Source organism: Aptenodytes patagonicus, chromosome 3 (assembly GCF_965638725.1).
Source record: "Aptenodytes patagonicus chromosome 3, bAptPat1.pri.cur, whole genome shotgun sequence".
In the NCBI taxonomy this organism is placed as follows: Eukaryota; Metazoa; Chordata; class Aves; order Sphenisciformes; family Spheniscidae; genus Aptenodytes; species Aptenodytes patagonicus.
Genome location: NC_134951.1, coordinates 18,293,675 through 18,319,642, shown reverse-complemented (window position 1 = coordinate 18,319,642; position 25,968 = coordinate 18,293,675). Strand labels below are relative to the sequence as shown.

General features: G+C 43.5%; 1 protein-coding gene across 1 annotated transcript in view; it reads right to left on the bottom strand.

The window, feature by feature from the left end:
- ADAM17 (ADAM metallopeptidase domain 17) overlaps positions 1 to 24,731 on the bottom strand; it is a 39,437-nt gene extending 14,706 nt beyond the window's left edge. The window contains exons 1-9 of the mRNA XM_076332801.1: positions 24,584 to 24,731; positions 9,668 to 9,800; positions 8,091 to 8,224; positions 7,069 to 7,157; positions 4,825 to 4,993; positions 3,875 to 4,005; positions 2,037 to 2,126; positions 826 to 939; positions 146 to 290 (exon numbers count right to left, since the gene is read on the bottom strand). Of these exons, the coding sequence (XP_076188916.1) occupies positions 146 to 290; positions 826 to 939; positions 2,037 to 2,126; positions 3,875 to 4,005; positions 4,825 to 4,993; positions 7,069 to 7,157; positions 8,091 to 8,224; positions 9,668 to 9,800; positions 24,584 to 24,680 (1,102 nt within the window). The 5' untranslated portion in view covers positions 24,681 to 24,731. The remainder of the gene's footprint in view (positions 1 to 145; positions 291 to 825; positions 940 to 2,036; positions 2,127 to 3,874; positions 4,006 to 4,824; positions 4,994 to 7,068; positions 7,158 to 8,090; positions 8,225 to 9,667; positions 9,801 to 24,583) is intronic.
- Positions 24,732 to 25,968: the final 1,237 nt, after the last annotated feature.

Sequence of the window (25,968 nt, the reverse complement as noted above, 5' to 3'; positions counted from 1 at the left end):
GCCATCTATTCTATCCAAAAACCAGCCACTAGAGTCTATGCAAATAACACATCATGCTTCGTGAAAGTTGGAGAAGAGGATTAAACACAAATAACAAAAACTAGCTTTCAACCCGCAACTGAGAGGGAAGAAAAGGAAGCCTTGCCTTTAGGGCAAATGCCACCATGGCTGTTAGGTCTGGGAGAGCCAACATAAGCCAATCCAAGCGTTCCCATGTCAAAATCTTGATACGTGAAGAGATGAGCAAGGCACACATGAGCTGCTTTCTCAGCAATATCGAAGCTAAATTGCTTTAAGGAAAAAAAAAAAGTCAAATCTTTGTAAGACACTTTACGGTGCATATTAGAAGTCTATAGATAAGAACATTTATCTAATGAGCCAGACAGGCACCTTCTAGATCTGGTTAAGTCAGAAAAAAGCAGCTGTTATCTGTCCTAAGAGCTGTAGAAAATTAAATGAACACCCAAGTACATTGTACACATTCATTTACATAACTCGTCTATTCATTTCCCCTTTTCACAGGGAGGGGAAAACCAAGTACAATAATTTGACGAAGGTCACAAGGCAGCCAGTCTCAGGGCCAGGCATATCAGGACTGCCTTTCTGACTCAGGCCACGTATTAATAATTCTAATTGGTGTGTGCTCTATAATTATGCAATGGAGCCCTTTACCATTGACTACAGGGCACATCAGCTAGTTTGACTTTGCATAACATCTACACATCATGTGAAAGAAGTAGAGGAATTTCATCTGTTACTACAGAGCAGCTGTATGAATGTGTAATTCTCTGTAAGGGGCACAATTTTTAAAGGGTTACAACCTACCTCTAGCAGCATTTTCACATCCCAGGCATCTTTCTTATCATCTGGGTAACTTTTTGCCATATTGTAATGCTTTTCTCCAGGTTTTACAAAATTTGGCTCATTGTGGATGATAATCTACATTTCAAAAAAGGCAACAACAATGTAGAGGAATTTTGATCAATTTTACAGCTACAGAAAAGCTTTCAATGTAATCTTAAATGTCTCAATAGATCTGCAAGAAGAAAAATTCAGACTCAGCATGCTTCTAATGTTAACTTTTCAGCCTCTGCTAGTTAAGATACACTGATTACATCATAAGCAACTACACAAGCCACTTTATAGAGCAACATCAACAGTTTTCATGTAACATTCTGCTTTGAGATGCATGTTACTCTATCAAAAAAGACCACCCAAATACAACCAGGATTTACATCTGGTATAAATAGCCCCAAACCATTTCAGAGTTCTAGCTAACCAAAACGTATTTTAAAGGATTGCTACTTTCCCAGTAACCTAGAATTAGTGCATCGTGTTCTTTCCCCCTCCCTGCCCAATTAACTCTCCTTCCTTGTTCCTGCAAACCTTTTCCCAGCAAAGGGGCAGCTAGCTTGTACCATGAGTCCCCGTGTTTCACATCACAGCTCTTGCAGTACTCCAAGCCGAAAGATTCCTCTTCTTTTTAATGCCCTTTTCCAGATTTTTGTGCACTAACTTTCAGGAGCCATCATAAAAATTGTAGTCACTACATCCTGTGTGTCCACCCTATACCAGCCTCTACACTATCATGATATCATGATGTCTAAGGGGAGTTACTAAAGCTCTTCAGGCAGGAGTCGTGTTTTTTTTAATGTGTGTTTGGGGCCCACTCAGACTTTGTAAGCTAAGCACTAGCCATAGACACAAACATTAAACACATGCATAAGAGTATGTCTGACAGAAACAAGAATTGCTCATATTCTGGGAAAAAGCACCTTTGAATTGAGGTTAAATATAGAAAGATTCTCCCTGAAAACTCCTGCCTCAAAAGCTACGAGGAACTGAAAATGGGCATGCTGTGTCAAATCATTAACACCACCTCTGGCAAGGTGCTATTTCAGCGTGCTCCTGGCTGGAGTTAATCATGTAGGATATGATTATTTTAGCTCTAATCCAGATAAAATAATCAGAAACCTTAATATCCAAAACATGTTCTTATCCTTTAAATTAAAAACTTTGCATAGTTCATTGAATACCTGCTCTATCTGTATGCCGTACCCATTGAAGGCTCCATTGTCCCAGGAAGTATTTCGGTAGATGTCATCTACTCTGTCTATCAATTCAATCTATGTAGAAAAGAAAAACAAGTTATTTAGTTCCGAGCTTTCATGTAATAAAGTTCAAGACACTCGGAGAAGTTGCAACATACTTATCTAGAAACACTCACTTCAAATTAAAATTGAACCTCATGTAACACAACAGACATACTCACTGATCCAAAAACAACAGCACTTGGATCCAGAGAGTATTATCAAATGTCCCTGAAAATTTTCCATCATAAAAAAGCAGTAAAAACTTTCCCGTTTATCACTTGCATTTGTGTAGTGGACGAGTGATAATATTAAGAACAAGACATCTTGGAAAACGCTTTGTTCATACACTAGTTTTCCAGGTTTCTTTGAGGGGAAGGGCCAAGGAGGGAGTTGTTTTTACTGCTTTGTTTTGGCATGATGCTTTACTAGTTTAACTGACCCCTGAGGCCTGCTTCCCTCTCCCAGCCAAAAACCTATTATTTTCCTCGTTATGGTTCAAGCACAAGGTTCCAGAAAGTTTCTCATCAGTGCTCACTATCAATACCTCCCTTTTCATGCTGTTCTCATCTTCTTAAAAACCACCTTCTACTAAATATAAACCATCAAACTTGCTCAGAATGAAAAGTGACATTTCAGAGCCACTCCATAATAGTTTATGTTTTAGTTTTCCAATCACTGTGTTGTTTACAGTACACATCTACCCAGGAAACACAACAGTAGGTTAGCCTGGAAGAGTCATGTGTCAGATGCTGAGGTAATGGCATCTCTGCAAATACAGGAATTGAGGCTCTGTTACCTGGGGAATGTAAACATTTCTGGGGACAGAAAGGTCAAAAGGCAGCAAAGATGGAACAGAGTGACTAGCATTTCAAAGATTCAGGTTCAGAAACAGACTCATGACAAACAACAGGCCTCCAAAAGTGGTTTCATTTGTTTTTGTCTTGAGTCCCCAAACCCATACTCTCCACTTCTGCTGAAAGGCTGTGGGCAGGCATTCTATATCACAAAAACTTGTCAGGTAGAGAACCCCATTGTACTAGTTTTGGCTGGGTTACTTGGTAACCAGTACACATGATGGAGCCCTGCTTTCCTGAGGATGGCTAAACACCTGCCTGCTAATGGGAAGCAGTGAATGAATTCCTTGTTCTGCTTTGCTTGTGAGCACAGCCTTTGCTTTACCTGTTAAACTGTCTTTATCTCAACCTACGCGTTGTCTCACCTTTACCCTTCCAATTCTCTCCCCCGTCCCACCGGGGAGGAGTGAGCGAGCGGCTGGGTGGGGCTGAGCTGCCTGCTGGGGTTGTACAACCATGTACAACCAAACGAATTGTTTACCGCGCCTGCTTCAATTTTATTGTTCTGGACAGAGAATCCTGGAAGAATTTGAAAAAAACCTATACAAGTTGCTTTTGCCTCTCATATGAGCTTTAAACATGCTTGAACTTTAAAGATGCTTGGATCATTTGCAGTGGAATTCAAAATCCAGGAGACTCTAAAGCTCTGACTGGAAACAGAACAATTCTTAGAAGAACTTCTTACAAGAAGTACATGAAGGGAAGAGATTTCTTTATAAATGAAACTTGAATACTATTTAACTACAGTATCACCATTAAGAAATATTTTTAAAGCATGATTTAGCACTTTTCCAGGTGAAAAGCACACATAGTCATGATGTAAATACATACATTGTAGAAAAGTAGTATAAGCTGTATGTTGTTAACTACTGAATCACTTTTTCTTCCATTTACTCCAGCAAATTGTAATAGAGTATATTTACTTACCAAATAGTTTATAGTAGTACTCTCTTCCCCACGGCCCATATACTTAAAAAAACGGTGATCTGCCACTACCAACATCTTGCATGTGTTTTTGGAGTTCTCTGGAACAGCTCTTTTCTTCCGATGGATGCTTGCTAATGTGAACATTTTAAATACAATTAAATAAACACTCAATAAAACTGCCACTGCTGTATCTATTGCCCTTATTTAAGACACGAACGTGAGTTTGGGTGGGTTTTTGGGGGGAGCAGGGGATGTTTGGTTTTGGGTTTGTTTTTTGTTGTGGGGTTTTTTTTGCTTTGTTTTGGCTTTTTTTTAATAATTATTCTTAAATTTTGTCTTCGTAACAGTCCTTAAACTTGTTGTAAGGAAAGGAACATATAGGAGTGAAATTGAGTTATTCAACAGATTTACCTACAGAGCTTTTACGGCCATCATCTCAGTCTTAACACCTCTCCTCCTGTTCCTAGTCATTATCCCCATCTCTGCTGCCACAGCTGAGGACAGAGGAAAGAGGGACCCAAAACTCTCAAAAACCCATCATAGCTCAAGATGGATTTTTAGAATGACCTCCGAGGCCAAACAGGTCCTGCTGCACAGTGCACAGAAGTATAAAGTTGTTTTAGTGTTTGCCTACATTGCCACCAGCTATCACAACAAACACTACTTAGGCCTGATGAAATAGCTTCCTCTCCTTAGCCTACGCTTTGGTAAGGTCAAACATCCTTTCAACAAGCCTGGAAGAAACATGCCCCTAGTGACAGTTTCTTCCTTTCATCAGTTGTTGGGGCTTTTTTGGATGGGGAGCAGGCATGAAGAAGAATGCTGCTTTAATAGTTAAACTAGAAGTAGCAACACAGATTATTGCCCAGGTTCTGATCTTACGTGCCTACACAGCCAGAATTCAAGCATTCATTTCAAAGATGCTGCTCTCCCAAGGTACGGACACTCACCTTCGTTTTGCTTCCTGTCTTCCAGTCCTTTTGGCAACAGTTCTTCTTCGTTCAGCTTTAAATAACCACACACTTTGGGGGACTGCAATCGTGAGAAGTCTTTGATATCTTCAGATCTGTAGACCAGCAGTCTTTCATCTTGCGCATTATCTACAAATCTCCACAGTGGCTGACAGCACAAGAAGAACAGAAATGCAATTAGTTAGGAACACAGTGAAGGCAAAGACTAAGTCTATATTAAGTAAAAAATTACATTTATGTACCATCAAATCTCCACAGCTTTATGTGTACAGACACACAAATACATTTGACTATAATTTCACCCACAGCAATAAGTCTACTGATAAAACAACATCCCCAAGAAAGCCAACAGAATTCAACTCTTTTATGCTACATCGGCATCCAAAAATCTAAGATTACCTCAACAGAGCAGCGGCAGCCACCTGATAAGGCTGTAGAAGAGACAGAATTTTTCTTCCCCTCCAGAATATAAGCAAGCTGAGGAGGCATCTCAGGCTCCTCCGCTCCCTCCATAACAGTATGGAGACTGGCATAGCCAGGGAGGAGATGCTTAGACTATAACAACAAATGCACTGACCAGAAGCACAGGAGCTGGTAGATAACAGAGAATATCTAAGCGCACAACAGAATGCAGTCTTCACAGCAGAAGGCAGGCTCTTCAACGTTCAATAGCTACCCAAGTCACTTATAAGCATGAAAACTTCTCCAAAAGCAAAGAAAACAAGAAAACCATGAAGTCCCACGGTCTTCCTAATTCCCATAGCAGATGTATACTGACCATGGGTTTTTTTTTTTAACCAACACATCCCTATTATTATCTGTATATAACAGCTACAGCACCACCACCAAATACAACATGGCCAGGGTCTGTTCTCTGGGCAAGGCCAAGTAGTACAGACCACCCATGTCCACGCTGCAGAGCACTTGGGTCTGGGTCTCCTCTGGCCCTTAGGCAGTGGTCTTTCAACTTCAGACAACTATTACTTAGCATACTGTGCTTTTGGTTCACAGCAAAAACGTCTGAAATGCAAAGGCTGTGCTGGCCCTGCAGCCATGTGTCTACAGTGCAAAACTGAGGGCACGTTTTGCATCCTAGGGCAAGGCATGAGGGCACCAGGGGTTTATACGAAGGTCCACAACCTTTCCGAATGGTGCAGGAGGACCATGAAAGCAAAGGAAGGCAACGGCAGGATGGTCTCTGGCACACACCATCTCTGACTGCACACAGGCATCATCTCATCCAGGGCTGGTTAGGGGCTGAAGCTGACCCTGGGATGCTAACAGCTAGGCAGTGTGGACAAGCCAGAGCCTCCAAGCCATTGCCTGCCTTTATTTAGCTGTACAGACACAGCCAGTGAGAAGCAAGGGGGTTGGCTGTGTGGGGAACTGAGATGTGCTTACGTTACTCTGGACCACAAACACAAAAATGCTTTAAACCACAATCAAACGGCTACTATATGCTCTTAATGCAAAACACAAGCACAGTGGTTTGGGTATTCCAATCACATTTTCATACTTTAATATGACCGGATTTCCCATGTTTACCCATAATTCTGCATATCCTTATGTTTGAAGACAATTACAATATCCACGTAACAGCCTACAATAACAATTACTGTTATTCAGCCATTCTAATACAGCTTACGCCTGGGAATATACTGCACTGAACAACTCATTAGGATAGTCTCTAATTATGTATTTGTTGAATATTTTTTTAAACCAACAGTTTAAAATAACACAAGCAACAAAAATGGTGAAAAACAGAAACAAGGGAGCAGGGAAAAATACCAGATTTTCAAATAAAGCTTTAAGAATGGGAAAAATTCCAAGATGTAACAAAGCCAAAATTTTAGAAAGCTCAACAGACCTCAACTCTGCTCAGAAGGCTGCACAGTTTGTTATTCTAGAGGACATGATCACCACTAATTACTAATGTTATACCATTTCTGTTTCTAAGCCCCTTTCCTGTTTAAAACATACCTTCTCCCTGATGTATCTAAAACATGCAAATGTCAGAGAATGTCACTCACTAATAAAACTCTACACTTGCAAAAGTCAAATTGGTTTCACATTTCTCTCCCTCCTCCCTACTCACACCAAAACAAACACCACCACCAAGTCTATTTTGAGCTACAGAGGTGTCAATGTGACTAACTAGAAAGAGAAACACCCACAGGGAAAAGAGATGATTGTTTGAATATTGCTTTCAACAGCAAAGTGTACCTCTATATTGTATTCTTCTCCATCAGTATTGATTCTTACTGTAAAGTCTTCATCCCCAATATGTGCCACAACCTTGGAATTATGCTCTCCTTTAACATAAGCAAGGAAAAATGAAATTAATTCAGCTCTATTTGCATGCACTCCTGCACAGACACTGTTTTTTTTTAAACTGTTTTTAAACTTCAAGCCAAATTGTCTTCCTCAGTCCCTGAAGAACACTATACTGTCCAGTTTAAAGAAAAAAAGAAATGAACCAGCAGTCCCCCCAACCTTAACTTTTCAGTGGTCATAGCCATCAAGACTCAGATTTAACTGGTAATTTCGCAGAAGGCGTTGAGATGGCTGTGGGGATTAGTAATGGGACACAGAATATTTCTGCCAACAAAAGCAGCTTGCATCTTACTACTATCAGATAGCAGTTTCATGGCGTCAGCCTGCATTCCAGTGGAAGAGACGTTCACCACATCACAAAGGCAATGTAAAAACCAAAACAATGTAGCGGAAGCATTAATGTTGGACTAAAGTGGAGAAAGATACCCTTTCTTTACAGAAAAGTAGTCTGCAAAGAACCATCTTAAGTCTTTTAATATAACAATCTGGGCAACACTGCATCACCACTAACTACCTGGGCTTTGTGTTCTGGGACAAGGAACATTCCAGTCCTACATTCCAGTTGGAATTAAAGCCACCACCATCATTTAAAAAAAAAAAAAAAAGACAAGCTGCTGCTTGAGTAAATTATACCTTTGTGTTCTGCCAAGCTAAACAGAAGAGTCCTATCTTAGAACCTTGGTGCAATAGCTCAAAAAAACCCTACCACTCACCAAACCTAAAAAAACCCCCCAAACCCACCACAAAAACTCCTCAAAAACAAAATTAGGAAACCTGAGGGGCATGAGAATTAAGTTTACTTGTTCATCCTAACCATATCTGATGAGGCCAATACACCATTTACTTTGGCCAAGAGACTCATGCAAAGCTGTGCTTTCTCAGCACTGACACACAGTCTTGTCCATACTAACCAACGACATGTCCGGTGAAAAAGTCTTGCCATTGAACACGATACTCATTTTCCTTGCCTTCACCATCCACAATTAATGCTTGAAATTTTTCTGAAAAGTGTTCAGCAGTTGCAGTTAAGTATAATTTAAAGTGCCTGTAAAAGAATTTACTTCCATTTATTTTTAAGCAAAGTATACACATAACAGATACATCCAAGTCTCCGTTTTACTGAGGGCCCGAAAGAAGTTAGAAAGCATTAATTCTGATAAGCAGGCTACAAAAACATACACTGTGTAATTCATAACTCTAAATATTTTTAAAGAGTCAAAGATGTTTAATTAAAAAAATAACAAATAAACCCCAAAATCCAAAACAGTCACAGTTTGCTCATGATGCACCTTCTCCATTTGTAGTCAAGCAAAACCAGTTACTGGTAACTATTTAAAGAAAATCAGACCAAGGAATTTGTTCATCTATTTTAAATTAAATTATCTTAAAGTTCTTATTTTCTGAAGTAATACCGTCAGAAGACCATAAAAAGAAATCTGAACTCTGTAGATTTTTACAATAAATTGTCACAAAAACTAAAGGCTATCCCAAGAAGTAAGTAGAGAACCTTCTCTGGAAGGAGCCTCATGGGCTCTTGGTTTCTGTGGGCTTTGGGTCAAAGATTTTTGGTATGCCCCTCTGCAATTATTCTGTAATTATCATTGGCAGTATTGCAACCTCACCATAAAGTCAGGGTGCACGAGGCAGTGCAAAACAGGCAGTGCAGATATTGGATCCCATTAACCTTTTATACTTGCTACTTAAAAATTACCCCCTCCAAACATTTAGAGATTCAAAAAATATGCACAAGAACTTGCATGACAGTTGTAGTTGTACATGACAGATGGGGAAGGCACATGAGAACACAGTAGGCAAAGATGTCAGAACAAAATCAACCTAAAATTGTTAATATAAAGCATTATTCTCACCCCGCTCCCCCATTTCAGACTCACAATTTCAGCACTCAAATACCTGTAAGGCACTTTTCTGACACTCGGAATAAAATCCCTACAACCCTCATGCCTGCTCTCTTCTACCTCTCCTTCCCCTTTCACCTGTGCTTCTATTTCCCATCTTATAAAAAAATGATTAAAAGAAGTGTTTTCTTGAATGGGAAATTTACACTCAGTAGGAAGAGGATTAAACCTCCATGAAAAAAAATACAGTAAATCTCTTGGGCAACACACCACACGCACTCCCCAAACTGAAGGCAGAGATTTTCAAGAACCAGAGGACAGTCAAGAAGTATGACAATGTTGCCAGATGAGGTATAAGTGGTATAAGTAACCTACATGAAACTAAAGCCAAGAACAAAGCAAAAGAAATCTTAAATCACTGCCACTTCAGCAAACAGAGTAATACAATGCAACTTATTTTTGTTTCCTCTGAGCCTCTCTGAAGTCATATAACCATGCAGGTCACTAACTCAGAAGAACTGGCCAGTCATGACAGAAAAACAAGATAACTATTTCTGGGTTTGGAGCTGTGCATTATTCACCACAAACTGAAGGAAAATATTATGCTATTTCATTGCTGATGATTTAATTACCTTTGCAGGGCTGAAAAACTTAAGAGCCTCTCTAGGTGTGTCTCAGGCTGGAGGTCCCTCTTCTTCAGTGAGTGTTGCTGGATGCTAGACTGAGAAAGGATGTCGTAGTCTGAAAGCATGGACTCAACTGTGTCTGGAAGAACAACAGGGAAAGTTTTGGTTTCAAGAGACTCTCTCTTTCACAAATGCATACATAAAACAGCAAAACAGAGCCTCCCATTTCAACAGCAAGTTGCTGTTTGCTCTAATTTTAGGATAACTATGGTACATTTCTGTAAAGGTGCGTTTTGTGTAGGCAAGTAGAAATCATAGTGTGAGACAAGACACGATCTGAGAGAGGCAAACTAAGAATGTAGTTCACTTCTTGTAGCAATTTTTGAGCAACCAACTTATCATTTTTACTGCCACAGCTGTCCAGAGCTAATGCCCTCCCTTGCTGCCCCCTGGAAACTAAATGGGGGAGAACGTCCCCACTTCTCTGGAGTGAATCACTCTCCTCCTCACCTGCTGGTCCCCATCCAAGTCTGCGGAAGAAAATAATTTAACCTAGGAAACTTCTACCAAATTCACTGCAGATCAGGACTGCATTTATTACCTTTCTGCCCAACAGTAGCCAGAAAATAGATGTCTGTGTAGCATAATCAATCAGAACTAACTAATGAGGCACCTCATATGAGGCACCTCCAGGTACCCTGGTTTCCCAATACCTTACCACCACACAAAACTCCTTCGATTTCCCTACTCAGAACATGAAAACTTGTTCAGAGGAGGGAGACCAAGGGCCCAAACCCCTATGGGGAGCAGCACACAAATTACAAATTCAGGTCAATATTCTGCAGATGCTTCCACCATTAACAAGTGCACAATGCCGGCTGCCAACAGTGTTTGACTCTTGCTGATAAAGCCTCCTGCTGCTTTGTAAGGCATCCCTTTGCCAGGAGCACCCACCCACACTCCTTCTCTCCAGAGCACCCACCACCCGGCGAGACACCTGACAATCACCTTCACTTCCATCAGCACTGATCAATTCATTTGCTATTTACAGCCTTCAATAGAGGTCCTTATTCCCACATCACCATCTTCCTTCTCTGCTAGAGTCATTCACTATTTTCACTGCACCAAATGAGGAGCCAGCTGTGCTTTACAAGAGGTTTATCCTCATCATCATTTTACAAGTGCTCATCCAGTCATTCTTGATTTAAAAAATTCCCCTTTTTTTCCCCTCCATTTCCAATTGTGCTTCTAAACCAGACATGATAGCTACCAAAGAGGGCTTTCATTAACAAAGACGGCCTTCCAGTTCTTCAGAGCCCCTGATCACTGGCTTACACCACCCAGCCAAGTAACCTCACACATTTTATTGGACTTTTACGTACGCAGCACCACTAGTAAGCTGAGTTTTACCGGCTCTTGTGCAGCAAGCCAAGATTGCCAACTTGAAACCTAGATTGGTATAGTTCCTGAATTTTTATTTATTTTTTTTTTTTTAAAAAACTTGACACTCAATACCATCATTTATCCGCAAATACGTGCCTCTAAAGCCCAAGAAAGCCTTTAAGAACAGGCACACTGTTTGGACCAAGGCAAGCACCTTGCTTTTTCTTTTGCAAGGGGGCAGGTGGGGAGAATTAACCACCAGTGTATGTGCACACACGTGCTTGTGCACTGAGGGAGCTGCAGAAACAAAGATGACCCTCACAGCCCTCTTGGCCCTGCACCAGACCTACTAGCAAAGTGATGGATAGGTGCCACGGCTGCCTTCTCGTGCAGCAGAAGCCACCGAGCAGCGGCTCCCAGGCTTCTCCCTCCCCGGCTGCCCCTCCCCTGCCGTTGAGCAACACAGGAAGGGCAGTGCAGTTGCAATTTCCTGATTTCTGTTTACAACCCACCGGTCCAGAGCACCTGCAATCAATTACCATGCATTTCAGATTATATGCAAAGGCAAGTTTCCACCACCTTCCTTCGTGTTGTGGTTTTTTTCTCTTATGTGCCCAGTTGCTGCATGTCAGGCAGCGCCTTCATCATTAGCTTGCCACATGATGCAGAGCTGGTTCACTAGAGCCACACAGTGAGCAAATACCTAAAATCCCCCAACACATCCCTTTTCTTTAAAAAGCCCATTATAATTCATTGCTTACGCTCTGGCACCTGCCCTCATCCAGAACCACCTGGGAGGAGGGAGGGTAGGGACAGGCAGGGAAAATCAATTCTGAAAAAAAACCTCATTAAACTGTCTAGTCCTAAATTCTTTTAATTAAAACCTGAGATTCTTTCAACACACTCAGCTGGAGCAGAGCCCTCAATTAAAGTGAATGTTGATATATGGGATACAAAATGTTGGTTCATGATACAGAGCAAGTGTGTGGTATGTGGGCCATGAAGCAAGAGAGGTGTGGTACCACTGCTGCACTGCTCGGGGACTTACTGACATGGGGACTTGCCAAGCACAAGGTCTGCCCAAGAGGCACAACCCCAGCTGCAAAACACTACTCCTTCTGCCCCTTTCCACCTCTGCCTGCAAAGTACAGCCCAGAACCAGGGGAAGGTCATGCCAAAGAGCAAGATGCAGATGCCACTACAGCCAGACAAAATGTCTCAGTTTCATGGCAAGAGAACTGAGAAGTCTGCTGAAGAAATTTTTTTTTTTTTTTTATTTGGCAGGCAAGGAGAACTTCAGAAGTTCTGCTCCACCTCAACACACACAAACACCCTTCTGGAAATTCCTCACAGAGACACAGGAAGGGTAGTAAGAACAAGACCTACAGCATTGATGAAGATGAGTAAGATGATTCTGTTAAAGTAACAAATGAAACACAGGACACTCCTAGTTCCTGTATCCCTGAAACAAGAATGCACTTGTTCGTATTTCCTCTTACCCTTCCTAAATTTGTTTGCTTTTAATTTTACTTGCAACATAAGTACAGACCTAAGACATGCTGCTGCTAGACATAAATCTGTGAACTAATTCAGGTATCAGACAGATGTGGAAAAAATATATTGGTAACACACTCAAACCAAAATTTTTCTGTAAAATTTTCATACTGTGAAAAATGAATCCACGGTCATGGCTTATTGAAAAATAAAGGATGAAGTGTCATTATTTTAAACAAAATACAGAACTGTACAGAGTCCAACTGTACAGCAGTCTGTGGATGGGAGCCACAGAAAGCATATACTCGACTACTTTTTATTCAAGTTTAATAGTCTTTCTGGCATTCCTTCCTCATTATCTTCACCATGGTCCAAGAGCCATTTCCCATGGGCTTCAACAGAACCGAGCTGACTCAGGTTTTCCCAAATCACTTTCCTGCGATTCCTTCCCTTCCAGCCCTTCCTAGATTTCTGCATTCCTCTCTTTTTGGAGGACACCTTAATTGCATCCTGATATCCCAAATATTTATTTATTTATGATTGCCAGCCTTCACCTCATTGCACCTTCTCCCCTGAGGGGGGGGACATCACCAGAACATACACATCTCAGGTTTGTAAGAGAAACAGGGAAGGAACATTGGTGACGAAGATGATACCCCAAAGTCCTCAAGAAGAAATCCATAGCAGTGACTTTACCTCTGCCTCCAGCTTTGAACTGTTTCCTCCTTTTCTTCCACCTTGTTTCAAGGCTAAAAGCCTACTGCCACCAGATTTTGCAACTTACAAGACACAGGAAAGTATCTTTTAAGTAAATTATGGGCCAGTACGCATTGCAGCAGGCTACTCCAGCAGCAAAGAGCTCAAGAATGTGCTGGGCAACAGCTTACCTCATTGAGTTGGAGGCCACCACATATTTTTTAAAAGAGAAGGTTTCTCTTCAAGTGCTCAGCTACCAAATACCAATGGCATCCTTCTCCAACCAGCTCAGCTTTCATAAGCACAACAGTAAATTCCCATGATCTCATGCCCAGTCTATTGCCCAGAAAGCAACAAGTAAATGCGGCAAGTCAGCCATTTCATAAGCATTCTTTTGAACTGCATTATTTATAGAAAGGTTAAGCTTATCTAGAAGCATGAAGTTTTAACCCAGAAGATATAAACACAAGATCCAACAATATTTAAAAATATTACTTTCAGGATTTAAAAGTGACCACAAGAACATCAGAGGGGTTTGCAGCAATGATTGCAGTTATTTCTCCAACCATCCCAAAGGAAATAAAAGCATAAATAAATCTCCTGTCAAAAGGCACTGGGATGGGATGACAAGCCTACAGAGAGTAGCCCTAGAACAAGCACAGCAAACACGCCTGGGGAGGAGTTTACTGTGTGACTGTTAAATCATTGGCATCTGCAAGTCTGAAAAAAGGGCTCCAGCCTTATTTTGTGTGGCACTCATTGACAACCCAGGTACTGATCTCGAGCTGATTTCCAATGGATATCAAATGCTTAACAAAAGCTTGTGAGCAGCTAACCAATAACAATTTTTCTAATTCAGCTGGGGAGTGACTGAATGGTTGAAGGGCTCCGTATTCTTTATTGTTATTATTTATTTTTTTATTCTTCAAATAATGCTCCTCTTCATACATAAAAGTATTTTAATTAAAGTAACCAAATATAGTCACTTCAAATATAATTCACAGCCTCAGTCAGAATTTGGACCAGGAAACACAGACTGGAGTCTTTCCACCCTTAACTATATGAGCTAAAGCAAGTCTCCATCACCCTACATAAAACAGCTGCCCTCATGTTTGTGGTAACAGCCGGCTACTGGCTGCAATATAGTGGGATCGTTTGACTGGAACACCATTCCAGGGAGTGCTAATGGAGAAGGCCAATATATTCATACCTTAATATATTCATACCTCAACTGGGCACACAAACGGTCTTCACCAGGCAGTAGGTGACGCAATCATGCCTAAATGTTTATGGGTACCTTCTCTTAACATTTTACACTGCTTTTAGGAGACTGTTGATGAAGAGGACGCGTTGAGAAGATCCATCTGTGGGAAAGCTGTTCCATAACAGCTCATTACACGTGCTGTTACATCTTTCTCCAGTACATCTGGTACAGAGCCATTGCCAAAGACAGAAAACAAAGTGAATTGAAACACTTATCCAACGTGAAACAGCCCATGCTTTTAACAGTTTAGATAAATCACGTTTACTTGTTTCCACCAAAGAGTGGCTGCTGTTTTGCTCATCGAGCATACATGAACAGAAGAACTTGTGTGACAAACGGGTTCAAAGCAAGAACCGAATGTATGTCAGCCTGCTTATAAACTGTAAAAGGATAAAGGTTTACAGTCTGTTTAAACGCATTTCTAGACAAACCTGTTAGTAAGAATGGCCAGCCACATCAGCATTGCTGAACGTTTTAAAAGGCATGTTTTTGACTCGATCCCAACTGCACCAAACTTGCTAAACCACATGAGAAAACAAGGTGCCTGAATTCAGTTAGTCACCAGCACAGCGCAGACAAAGCCTCAGGGTACAGTTACACGGACCTCGCACTGGGAGGTAAGGTAGGCTGCCGATTTACTGTCTACCAGCTACTCCATGGTATACTTTTCCTGCAGTTACACAGAGTAAACTACTCTGTATTTACCACACGTTGAGAAGTGCCCAGTGACAGATACAGTGAAAACTTAACAACCTACAAAACACCCTTCAGCTCATCTCAGGAAAAACTTGTTCATGTAGCTGCACCCTTATACGACTCCAAAGTTTCTTCCCTACAGTAAAATAGACATCTGGTTCTGGACAGTGCCAATATTTCCTTAAGGGTGCAAATTCTGTTTAGCAGAAGCTGTACAGATAATTAAACTGCTATTTCTGGTGGTTTTGAATACAGCTGAATACCCCCAATGGCTCCTACATGTTACCTCACACACTTTCAACCTTGCAAATTTTCTTCTTCACTAAACACAAGTAAACAAGTGTTGAAGTAAACACAAATAGGGACCAGTGAGGAAAAACATTTATTCTGTTGGACCTGCGTTATTAAATAACTCAGTCTGTTCTATTAGTGAAAGCAGAAAGCACCTTTTAAAAAAAAGAATGCAATATCCTGCTCAAATATTGACATTATAAAAAATAAGGAAGCCCCCTGAATTAACATCCTCATATTCAAAGTGAAACAAGGGCAATACAGCTGTCTTATCTTAAACCAGAACAGCATCATATGACTCGATGCTCAAAAAACCCCCCCCCAAAATCACATGCTTTCATATATCCTGCAGACAAGAACAGCCAAGTCACAGGATATAAATCTTCTCTGGAAACAGATCGCCTGTCTGGCCCTCCAAAAACCGTCAGCCTCACTACTGTGCTTAGATACCACACCACAAAATCCTGCTGTGTCACAAAATAAGTTTGAGCAGAGTTGATTCTAGGTAGAGACTAACTACTGTCTGGGCTACACTTCTGAGCCCAACCCCTTCTCCCCATCTGACTGCATCTCTTCTCCTTGTGGATACGACTTTGGACTCACTCAGATGTGACTTTCCAAAATTCAAGGCACGTCACAGGTACTTTACAATTTCAGTAACAATCTGAAAAGGTGAGAAAGGAAGCCAGGGAATGCAAGGGATACCATGTTCTTGTTCAACACCTCAGTAATTATGGATCAGCATCGAGTGGATGGCAGCTATAGGTGCCTCCCTGCATAACAGAGCCTCCTTCCCCTCCCACCCCCTAGTCCATGTACCTATGTAGGTTAGAAATGCAAGTATCAAGGAGAAAAAAAAAAAGTACAAATAATGCATATTAAGAGCAGCACAGGAAGACAAGGACGGATATTGTGAAGAGATGTAGGTCATGAGTGACAAATATGGGCTAAAAATCATACAAGCTGCAGGTTGGCAAGCAGTATGGTCGCATTCACCTGCAAGAATAAAAGACATCAGGAAGACCACCAGAACCATTGAGATGGTTGCAGGATATCCCCAAAACAAGCAAGCTGGAGTGTGGCATATGAAATCTGTAGAACAGGACAGCAGGATGTACTGCTCTTTGTTAAAGAAACCTGGCTCTTGGTTAACCTTTTATTATACACAGCAAAGGACTTCCCTTGATCAGTCTGGGAAACAGGCAAACTCATACTCCTGCAGTTTATAAAAAAGCTAGGGGGAGGGGGGGGAAAAATCAACCTGTTTATAACAGAAGTTAAATATAAACTTCTATCTCAAAGATAAATCTCTACTGACTACTAAACACATAATTAAATCCTGGTGTAACGTTAGAGTGCAGTCAGGAGAACCCTGCGCTGAAGAGCTAGCTGGCTGGCTGTGCTTCCTCACTCGGCCCTTCCAGCCGCAGAGCAGAAAGCCATGCCGGGGCTTTTGCACACACACACAAAAATTCCAGAGTAGCAGAAACGGGAAACTGAGATGAGTCACTGCTGCTACCAGCAATGAACAGCAGCAGTGAAGTTCTCAGTTTTTACAGTGGGGGGAAAGGAAAATAAACCCACCCCAAATCTTGAATGCAAACAAGAATTTTACTTTTTGGCTGCTTAGAGGTCAGACCAAATTGGCACCACTGAAAACCAAACTCACACTGAGCACTTGATTATGTTCTCATTACAAAAATCTTGCAATAGTTAAGCGTAATTCTTAATAATTAGAATTTAATCTAGTGTTGACATTCTTCATTTTGTTGACTTTGAGTAGTTCTTGCAGGAATTACACTTTTATCACATTTTCTTTTTTTTTTCCAGTTGGAAACAGAAACATTGACCGATTCACATGAACAAAAGAAAACAAACCCGAGAAAAGTACTTTAAAATCTTGATATTAAGTACCTCCACAGAACAGACTGCCAATCTACAACACAGAAAATCACATTGATAATTTACATTCAATAAGGCCACGTCTACATGAAGCATTTGCTGCTTATATGGAGACAAAGTGTACAGAAGACTGTATCTTTATCCCTTAGCCTGTAATACCACCTATGGAAACACTGCATCTACAAATTCCTGCAATGATTTTGAAATAATCCTGCAGCATCCTGGGCAGGTATCACATACTGCTATTATGCTGTGTATTCTTGGATTCTCCTCCATGTGGTGCACGGCAAGATAAACACCCAACCTTCAGCTTGTGGAATCAATCTGCAAAACCAGCTCAATCCAAAATAGTCGTCTTGCTTCAAAGGATATTAAAATGAGATAAGAAATGGTAACAAAAATGGCAGACTATGGTAGGAAAATTAGTCATTTGGCCCTTACCTAGGTCTTGCCTTAGTCTCCAACAGATGCTTCAGTCCAGAAGGACGAAGTTTAATCTTGCATAAGGATTTTGTCACTAATTATCTCACTGCACACTCTCGACACTGAGCTAAACTTCCAACCCTTTAACTCTTCAGCAGCCAGTTACGTTCCTGGCCTTATGGACTTCCTGTGCTTTATCACAGCAAGTGTGAAGTAGAATTCAAACTGACTGCAAATGATTTTATGTGGACCTCTATCACTCAGCTCCCCCAGTTTATTCATCAACACCACTATCATTTGTTTTTTTCACTCAACAACTTGTAAATTCTAGTCTTTTGATGTGCATTACATAGGTTTGTACCAAACCATTTATAATGGGTCATTTCTTCAGCTCATGCAGTTTGTTTTGAGTTCTGCATGGTATTTGAGCAGTGTGGAGAAAAAACAATTCAAGCTCAAGTTACCTGCCTCAGATTTTATTAGTGCAATATAGCACGTAGAAAAAGACCACCAGTGAGTGATTCAAAGAATATCATCTGCCCAGGATAGGAACAGCTATTTTATTTCTTTTAGTTCCCTGCCTAGCTTGTGATAAAAAGATCTCATTCAAAACAGGTAACAGAAGAAGACACATTTTACATATAGACTCTATTCTGGGCAATCCCAGATACGAGCTGCTTAGTAGCAGCGCACTACTAATACCACTGTGTTGTAAAACAGATTCAAGCAGTTCTTCAGATGTATTCAGTGATATATTCAACAGCACTGAAGCTGGGTATTTGCACTGTTGTTCTTTTCAAGTACATTAAGCCCCGTTATCATTCAGATATGTCTGAGCTCCAAGACAAACAGCATTAATAATTAATAGTTATAAAAGGTTATCTTCAGAGATAAACAACTGAGAGAAAAGATTTTTTTAAAGTTGACATTAATTTTTCAGAGGAAAAACTATAATAACAGTTATTGTATTGACTAGTAGAGTCACACTTCTCTCAGAAATTAATCCCTGCTGTCAATGTTCTTAAAAAGAGCACCACTTCCAGATCATCTAAAGGCAACAAACTGAGGTTGATTTCATCCCTCACCTTGAACACAACCACTACCACCCCCCAACACGCAGGACAGGTACTTGGACAGTCACACTGTAAGCTAGTCCAGGGAGCAGACTCCACAAACAGAAAACACCCAAACGCAGACACCCTACCCCTTACCGAAAAAAAAAAGCAATTAGCTTCCAGGTGGCTTAGCTCCATGAATGTGCTCACAGGAATGGGGAAGGCATCACAAAACTGAGGCCAGGATTGTGGCAGTCCCATTTAGATCAGTTTAGACTGCTGGAGCACCACACCCTAAGATTACTTCAGCTGAGAAATGCTGGGAAATGACCCACGTCTTTTTATCTACTTATTCTGTTCTTTGTCAAATTCTATTTTTCACTGTGTAATAATTTTTTTCCTTCCTGAAAAACTGAACTTTTAGAGAAACAAGCAAGAAAGTTCTTAATAGAAATCACAAAATGGTAATCCTTGAAACTTCCTTAAAGATACTGCTCGCCAGAAATCTGATTTTGGTTCATAAAACTCAAGCTCTGTGGTTAAACAGAGCTCTCAAAATAGCAAAGTTGAAGTTATTAGAAGGAAAAGATGGTATTTCAGAAAACCAAGCTGTGTGTAAGATGAGGACAACAGAACTCCAGCAAAAGATGAACATAAAACCACAGTAAAGTAGGCAAAGATATTTTGAAGAGCAGCTTGTACTACAAGAAGGACATCGAGGTGCTGGAGCGTGTCCAGAGAAGGGCAACGAGGCTGGTGAGGGGTCTGGAGAACAAGTCTTCTGAGGATCGGCTGAGGGAACTGGGACTGTTTAGCCTGGAGAAAAGGAGGCTGAGGGGAGACCTCATCGCTCTCTACAACTACCTGAAAGGAGGTTGTAGCAAGGTGGGTGTTGGTCTTTTCTCCGAAGTAACAAGTGATAGGACGAGAGGAAATGGCCTCAAGTTGCGGCAGGGGAGGTTTAGATTGGATGTAAGGAAAAATTTCTTTACTGAAAGAGTGGTGAAACATTGGAACAGGCTGCCCAGGGAAGTGGTGGAGTCCCCATCCCTGGAGGTATTTAAAAGACGTGTAGATGAGGCGCTTAGGGACATGGTTTAGTGGACATGGTGGTGTTGGGTTGACGGTTGGACTCGATGATCTTAGAGGTCTTTTCCAACCTTAATGATTCTATGATTCTATGATTGTAAAAGGCGTAAAGCTAATACTTGAAATAGGCAAGGAAGGAGAGGTGGTGGGGTAGTCCTGTATGTTAGGGAGTGTTTTCATTGACCGAAACCAGGACAAGACCACCCAATCAGGATGAAGAGGCAGACAAAATATTCTATACGCAGCTGGGAGAAGTCTCACAATCGCTAGCTCTTGTTCTTGGGGGGGACTTCAACTTACCAGATGTCTGCTGGAAATACAATACAGCAGAGAGGAAACAGCCTAGGAGGTTCCTGGAGTGTGTGGAAGAGAACTTCCTGACACAGCTGGTGAGGGAGGCAACTAGGGAAGGCGCCCCGCTGGACCTGCTGTTTGTGAACAGGGAAGGACTTGTGGGTGATGTGATGGCTGGAGGCTGTCTTGGGCATAGCGATCACGAAATGATAGAGTTTTTGATTCTCAGAGAAGTAAGGAGGGGGGTCAGCAGAACTGCTGCCTTGGACTTCCAGAGGGCAGACTCTGGCCTGTTTAGGAGCCTGGTTGGCAGAGTCCCTTGGGAGGCAGTCCTGAAGGGCAAAGGAGTCCGGGAAGGCTGGACATTCTTCAGGAAGGAAACCTTAAAGGCGCAGGAGCAGACCATCCCCATGTGCCGCAAGACAAGCCAGCGGGGAAGAAGACCAGCCTGGCTGAACAGAGAGCTTTGGCTGGAACTCAGCAAAAAAAAAAAAAAAAAAAGGGAGTTTGTGACCTTTGGAAGAAGGACCAGGCAACTCAGGAGGACTACAAGGATGTTGTGAGGTTATGCAGGGAGAAAATTAGAAGGGCCAAAGCCCAGCTGGAACTTAATCTGACTACTGCCGTAAAAGACAATTAAAAATGTTTCTATAAATACATTCGCAACAAAAGGAGGGCTAAGAAGAATCTCCATCCTTTATTGGATGCGGGGGGAAACAGTGACAAAGGGTGAGGAAAAGGATGAGGTACTTAATGCCTTCTTTGCCTCAGTCTTTAACAGTATGACCAGTTGTTCTCCGGGTACCCAGCCCCCTGAACTGGAAGACAGGGACATGGAGCAGAATGAAGCCCCCATAATCCAAGGGGAAATCGTTAGTGACCTCCTATACCACTTAGACACACACAAGTCTATGGGCACTTAGACACACACAAGTCTACAGGGCCGGATGGGATCCACCCAAGGGTACTGAGGGAGCTGGCAGAAGTGCTCACCAAGCCACTTTCAGTCCTTTATCAGCAGTCCTGGCTAACCAGGGAGGTCCCAGTTGACTGGAGGTTAGCAAATGTGATACCCATCTACAAGAAGGGCCGGAAGGAGGATCTGGGGAACTACAGGCCTGTCGGTCTGACCTCAGTGCTGGGGAAGGTTATGGAGCAGATCATCTTGAGTGCCATCACGTGGCATGTACAGGACAACCAGGTGATCAGGCCCAGTCAGCATGGGTTCATGAAAGGCAAGTCCTGCTTGACTAACCTGATCTCCTTCTATGACAAGGTGACCCGCTTAGTGGATGAGGGAAAGGCTGTAATGTTGTCTCCCTACACTTCAGTAAAGCCTTTTACACCATTTCCCACAGCATTCTCCTGGAGAAACTGGCTGCTCATGGCCTGGACAGGTGTACTCTTCACTGGGTAAAAACTGACTGGTTGGCCGGGCCCAAAGAGTTGTGGTGAATGGAGTTAAAGCCAGTTGGCGGCCGGTCACGAGCGGTGTTCCCCAGGGCTCAGTTTTGGGGCCAGTTCTGTTTAGTGTCTTTATCAATGATCTGGACGAAGGGATTGAGTGCACCCTCAGTAAGTTTGCAGATGACACCAAGTTGGGCGGGAGTGTTGATCTGCTCAAGGGTAGGAAGGCTCTGCAGAGGGACCTGGGCAGGCTGGATCGATGGGCCGAGGCCAACTGTATGAGATTCAACAAGGCCAAGTGCCGGGTCCTGCACTTGGGTCACAACAACCCCTTGCAACGCTACAGGCTTGGGGAAGAGTGGCTGGAAAGCTGCCTGTCGGAAAAGGACCTGGGGGTGCTGGTTGACAGCCAGCTGAATGTGAGCTGGCAGTGTGCCCAGGTGGCCAAGAAGGCCAATAACATCATAGGATGAATCTAAAGACCTGCCTCCAAGACTCAAGAAAGGGGGCTTAGAACAAGCCAAGAAAATGAGCAATAGGTCAACAGGACATGAGTGTATTATCCCAAGAGTTATAAAGCATTGAATAAATTAAACTGGTCATGGTACGCAAGTACGGTGCCACTGGTCTTGCTGCAGGTGGCCTGAAAGGTGGTAAGTGCAGGACCAATTTCCACTCCAGGTATCATCTAGGGGCCTAATGAAGACATATGCTCAATGTCCCTACCTGACAAACAGGTAATAACAACACCAAAGTGTGAATTACTAGACCTGTGGCTAAATAAGATACTAGGGAATTAGTGCCTCATATATATCAGCATTCTGAAAGAGTGAAGTGTGTGGATAAATGTAACACAGTTAATGGAGCACACCTGGATTTTTCAAGCTCCCTCACAAAATGCTTTTATATATTTAGTTTACTGAACAACAGAACAAAATGTTTGATGAAATTCAGTGTGTCAATGTGTTAAATAACCCATGAGGAAAATAAATCCTCACTATATCCATGCAGCAAAGTATTTCAGCATAGTTATTGCCACTCAAAAGTAAAAAATTAAAAAAGAAAAAAGAAAAGAGATCTTGGAGTTACTATTAAACAACAAAAAAAGGCCAAAAAACTACTGAGAAAGAAAACAAAACCAAAAGCATTCATCACTGTAAATCCATGGTACCTTTGTATCACAAATATTGCCTTGCAGTCCTGGTCATACATATCAAATAAATAAAAACAAAAATCTAATATAAATAGAAAGTATATAGACAAAAGTAACAAAGACCAACAAAGTAATGATTTTTTTCCCATACTAAGAATTATTATATAGACTAAGATTTTCCCACTCAAAAAAAAAAAGAGATTACAAAGGAGAGAAATTACATAGGTCTGTAAGTCGCTAAAGGTATGAAGAAAATTAATAATTCTTCCATATTGACCATTTCTGACAACAGAAATAGTCAAAGTTTAGAAACAGAAGTTTTCCCTCCATGCAGTATTTCATAAAATTGAAGAGCTCATAGTGCAGGCGTGGTGGTACGGAGGCCAAGAACACAAAAGCTATCAGATAAACATTAGGCAAATTCACAGCAGATAGGTCCTTTACAACGCATAAAAATCTGACAGCTCAAGATGCAACCTCTGTTTGAGGAGCTCCCTGACCCGTCTGACATTGAAAGGATACGCTGTGTTTGTTCTGTTTCTGTTACGCTTCCTGGAGCATCCACCACTGAACCCTATCCTTCCCAGCTTCCTGCAGTCACCAACTGCTGAGGTCTGCACAGAACCACAAGTCCACCTCAGGTGCGGGAAAGGAGGACAGAGGCGCAGCCTGGATGCCTGTCGGGAAATCTGCCAAGAGATCTAAGCAAAGAAAGGGGACTGAAGCAGTCACCACTGGCCACACCAACTGGAGACAGGACATCTGACTGTAAGACATGACAGTCTTAAAGTAAAAGTTTAGATGCAAAACTAAGTTTATGGAAGTTAAGTAAAGCAACGGTTCTCCTCTGTGTTAAGCTTTCTAGAAGTCACGTTCAGCTCCAATAGCTTCAGGCTCTCTCTGCAACGGTGACTCTCCAACCAGAACTATGAAGGGAAGCCATTTATATGATTATCCTGCCGTAATATAACGCAAACTGCTGTGAGGAAAACTCTTTAGCAGACCTCGAGTGTGAAGATAACGTGGTCTCATCGCCCCCCTGCAGAGAGCAATGACCCCCAAACACTGCCCATCAGTGATGCCTTCAGCTAAAGGGGGACCACTGCCACATCGGGAGGGGACGGGGCCTACATGATGTCCAGGGACCCCTGTGCCCTGGACGCTCCCCAGCACACACCCACCCACCCGGAGGCAGGCACAGGAGCAGGCCACAGCCTTGCCCACCGCCATGGGCCAGCCTTCAGGTGGGTGCTCAGCCAGGCCACAGGGCCCCCAGCTCCTTCCCGTGCCCCACAGCACCGGCCCTGCCCCATACCCCTCTCCCCATTCCCCCCCACCGCTACCCCTTGGCAGAGGTGAGTGTGCCCCCCCGCCCCACGGGGGTGGTCTCTCCCCCACCCCACCCATTGCCCCATCACTACCCTCTGGCAGAGGTGGGTGTGCCCCTCTCCCCCACCCCGCATCAGTGGTCTCTCCCCAATTCCCCCACCCCCACCCCACAGTGGTCTCTCCCTCACCCCACTGCCACCTTTCGGTAGCTGGGAGCCCCTCTCCTACCCCTCGGCGGCGGTCTCTCCCCACCCCCCCTCACGCCCCTCGGCGGCGGTCTCTCCCCACCCCCCCTCACGCCCCTCGGCGGCGGTCTCTCCCCACGCCACACACCCCACCGCTACCCCTCGGCAAAGGCGAGCGTGCCCCTCTCCCCCCGCCCCGCAGCTGTGGTCTCTCCCTCACACCCCCTCCCGCGGCTGCCGTGGTCCCGCCCTGCCCCTTACCGTAGCGCTGCCGACGCGGCGGGCGCCCCAACGCCTCCAGCCCGCCCGGCCCCCACAGCAACACCAGGGCAGGGACCAGCCACAGTCGGAGCCTCATGGTCCGGGCGCGGGTCCCTCCCACACCGTCCGTCCGCCCGCCCGCTCGTTCACATCCGGTCAGGGGAAACCTCTCCCTCCGCGCCCCGCCCGCCCCGCGGCCCCTCGCGCCGTGCCGGGCCCGCCGCCCTCCTGGGCCCGCACCCGGAAGCGCGGCGGCTGCCCGCGGAGCATTGTGGGTGCGGGCGGGGCCGCCATCTTAGGCGGCGGGGGCGGGCGCTGAGGGGAGGCGAGGCCCGGCCGGGGGCCTGGCTCCGGCGGGGCGGCCGTGTGGAGAGATCGCCCGCGGTGCGACGTGGGCGCTGTCAGCGCGGCTGCTCTCTCCGGCAGCGGCTGCGCGGGGAGGGTGTGAGGCGCTGGGTGCAGCGTTCCGCCCACCGAGGGCACTCGCTCTCTCGGGGCATCCTCACCACGGCGCCCTTACCGGTCTCCTGGAGGGGGAACAGGCCTCCCGTCTGCCCCCCTGGAAAGGGAGGGGGCTCGGTGTTTCTGCAGCCCCTCTTTGGGGTGAGTTGGGGATGCAGGCCCGCCCTGGGGCAGGCTCCGGCACAGCGATACCTCGTACAGTTGTGTTTGCAACTGGCGGAAGATAGCTTCCTCTCAGTACACACATGCGAGTGACTGAAGTAGATAACTTTACTAGGTTTTGTGTAGTTTTCGTAGTACAACTGAGGATTGTTTGTGGCACCCGGTACAAATAATGAGTGATGGGTCCGGGATTCAACTGTTCCCAAACAGCACAGCTTATTGCAATAAAAATATATGAAGGGGTTACTTGGGTTACAGCTGTGCTGTGTGCCAGTCAACATTTTCTGAAATCAGCTCGATCTCGTATGTATTTGCAGATGCCTCTGGCAGAGATGGTTGCAAATTATGTGCTCAGCAAAAATGGAGAAAAACCCTCACCATCACCCATTTTGCCATGTTCGTTAGTTAACCTGAAATGCTTAAATAGCTGTAGCATGAGTAACTATTCCTTACTCAATTTTTCATAACACATTGCTCAAACCAAGAGTGTATGTTTCCGAAGATGGGAAGATTATAAGAGGCCAAACAGCTGGTGAAGCTTCCAGTGGGTCTGTTTTGAATTTCCAACAATTTGCATCTATTGACTTCCTAAATCAGAGGTAGTGTCTTCTTCCGTAGCAGCTCTCAATGTATCTCCTCCAGACGTTTGTCCAGTTGACCCCCTACTGCTTGTAAACGTGTAGCATCCATAACATCTTGTGGCAGGGAGTTCCACAGGGTAATCGCGTATATGAAGAATCGCTTTCAACGTGACATTTCCT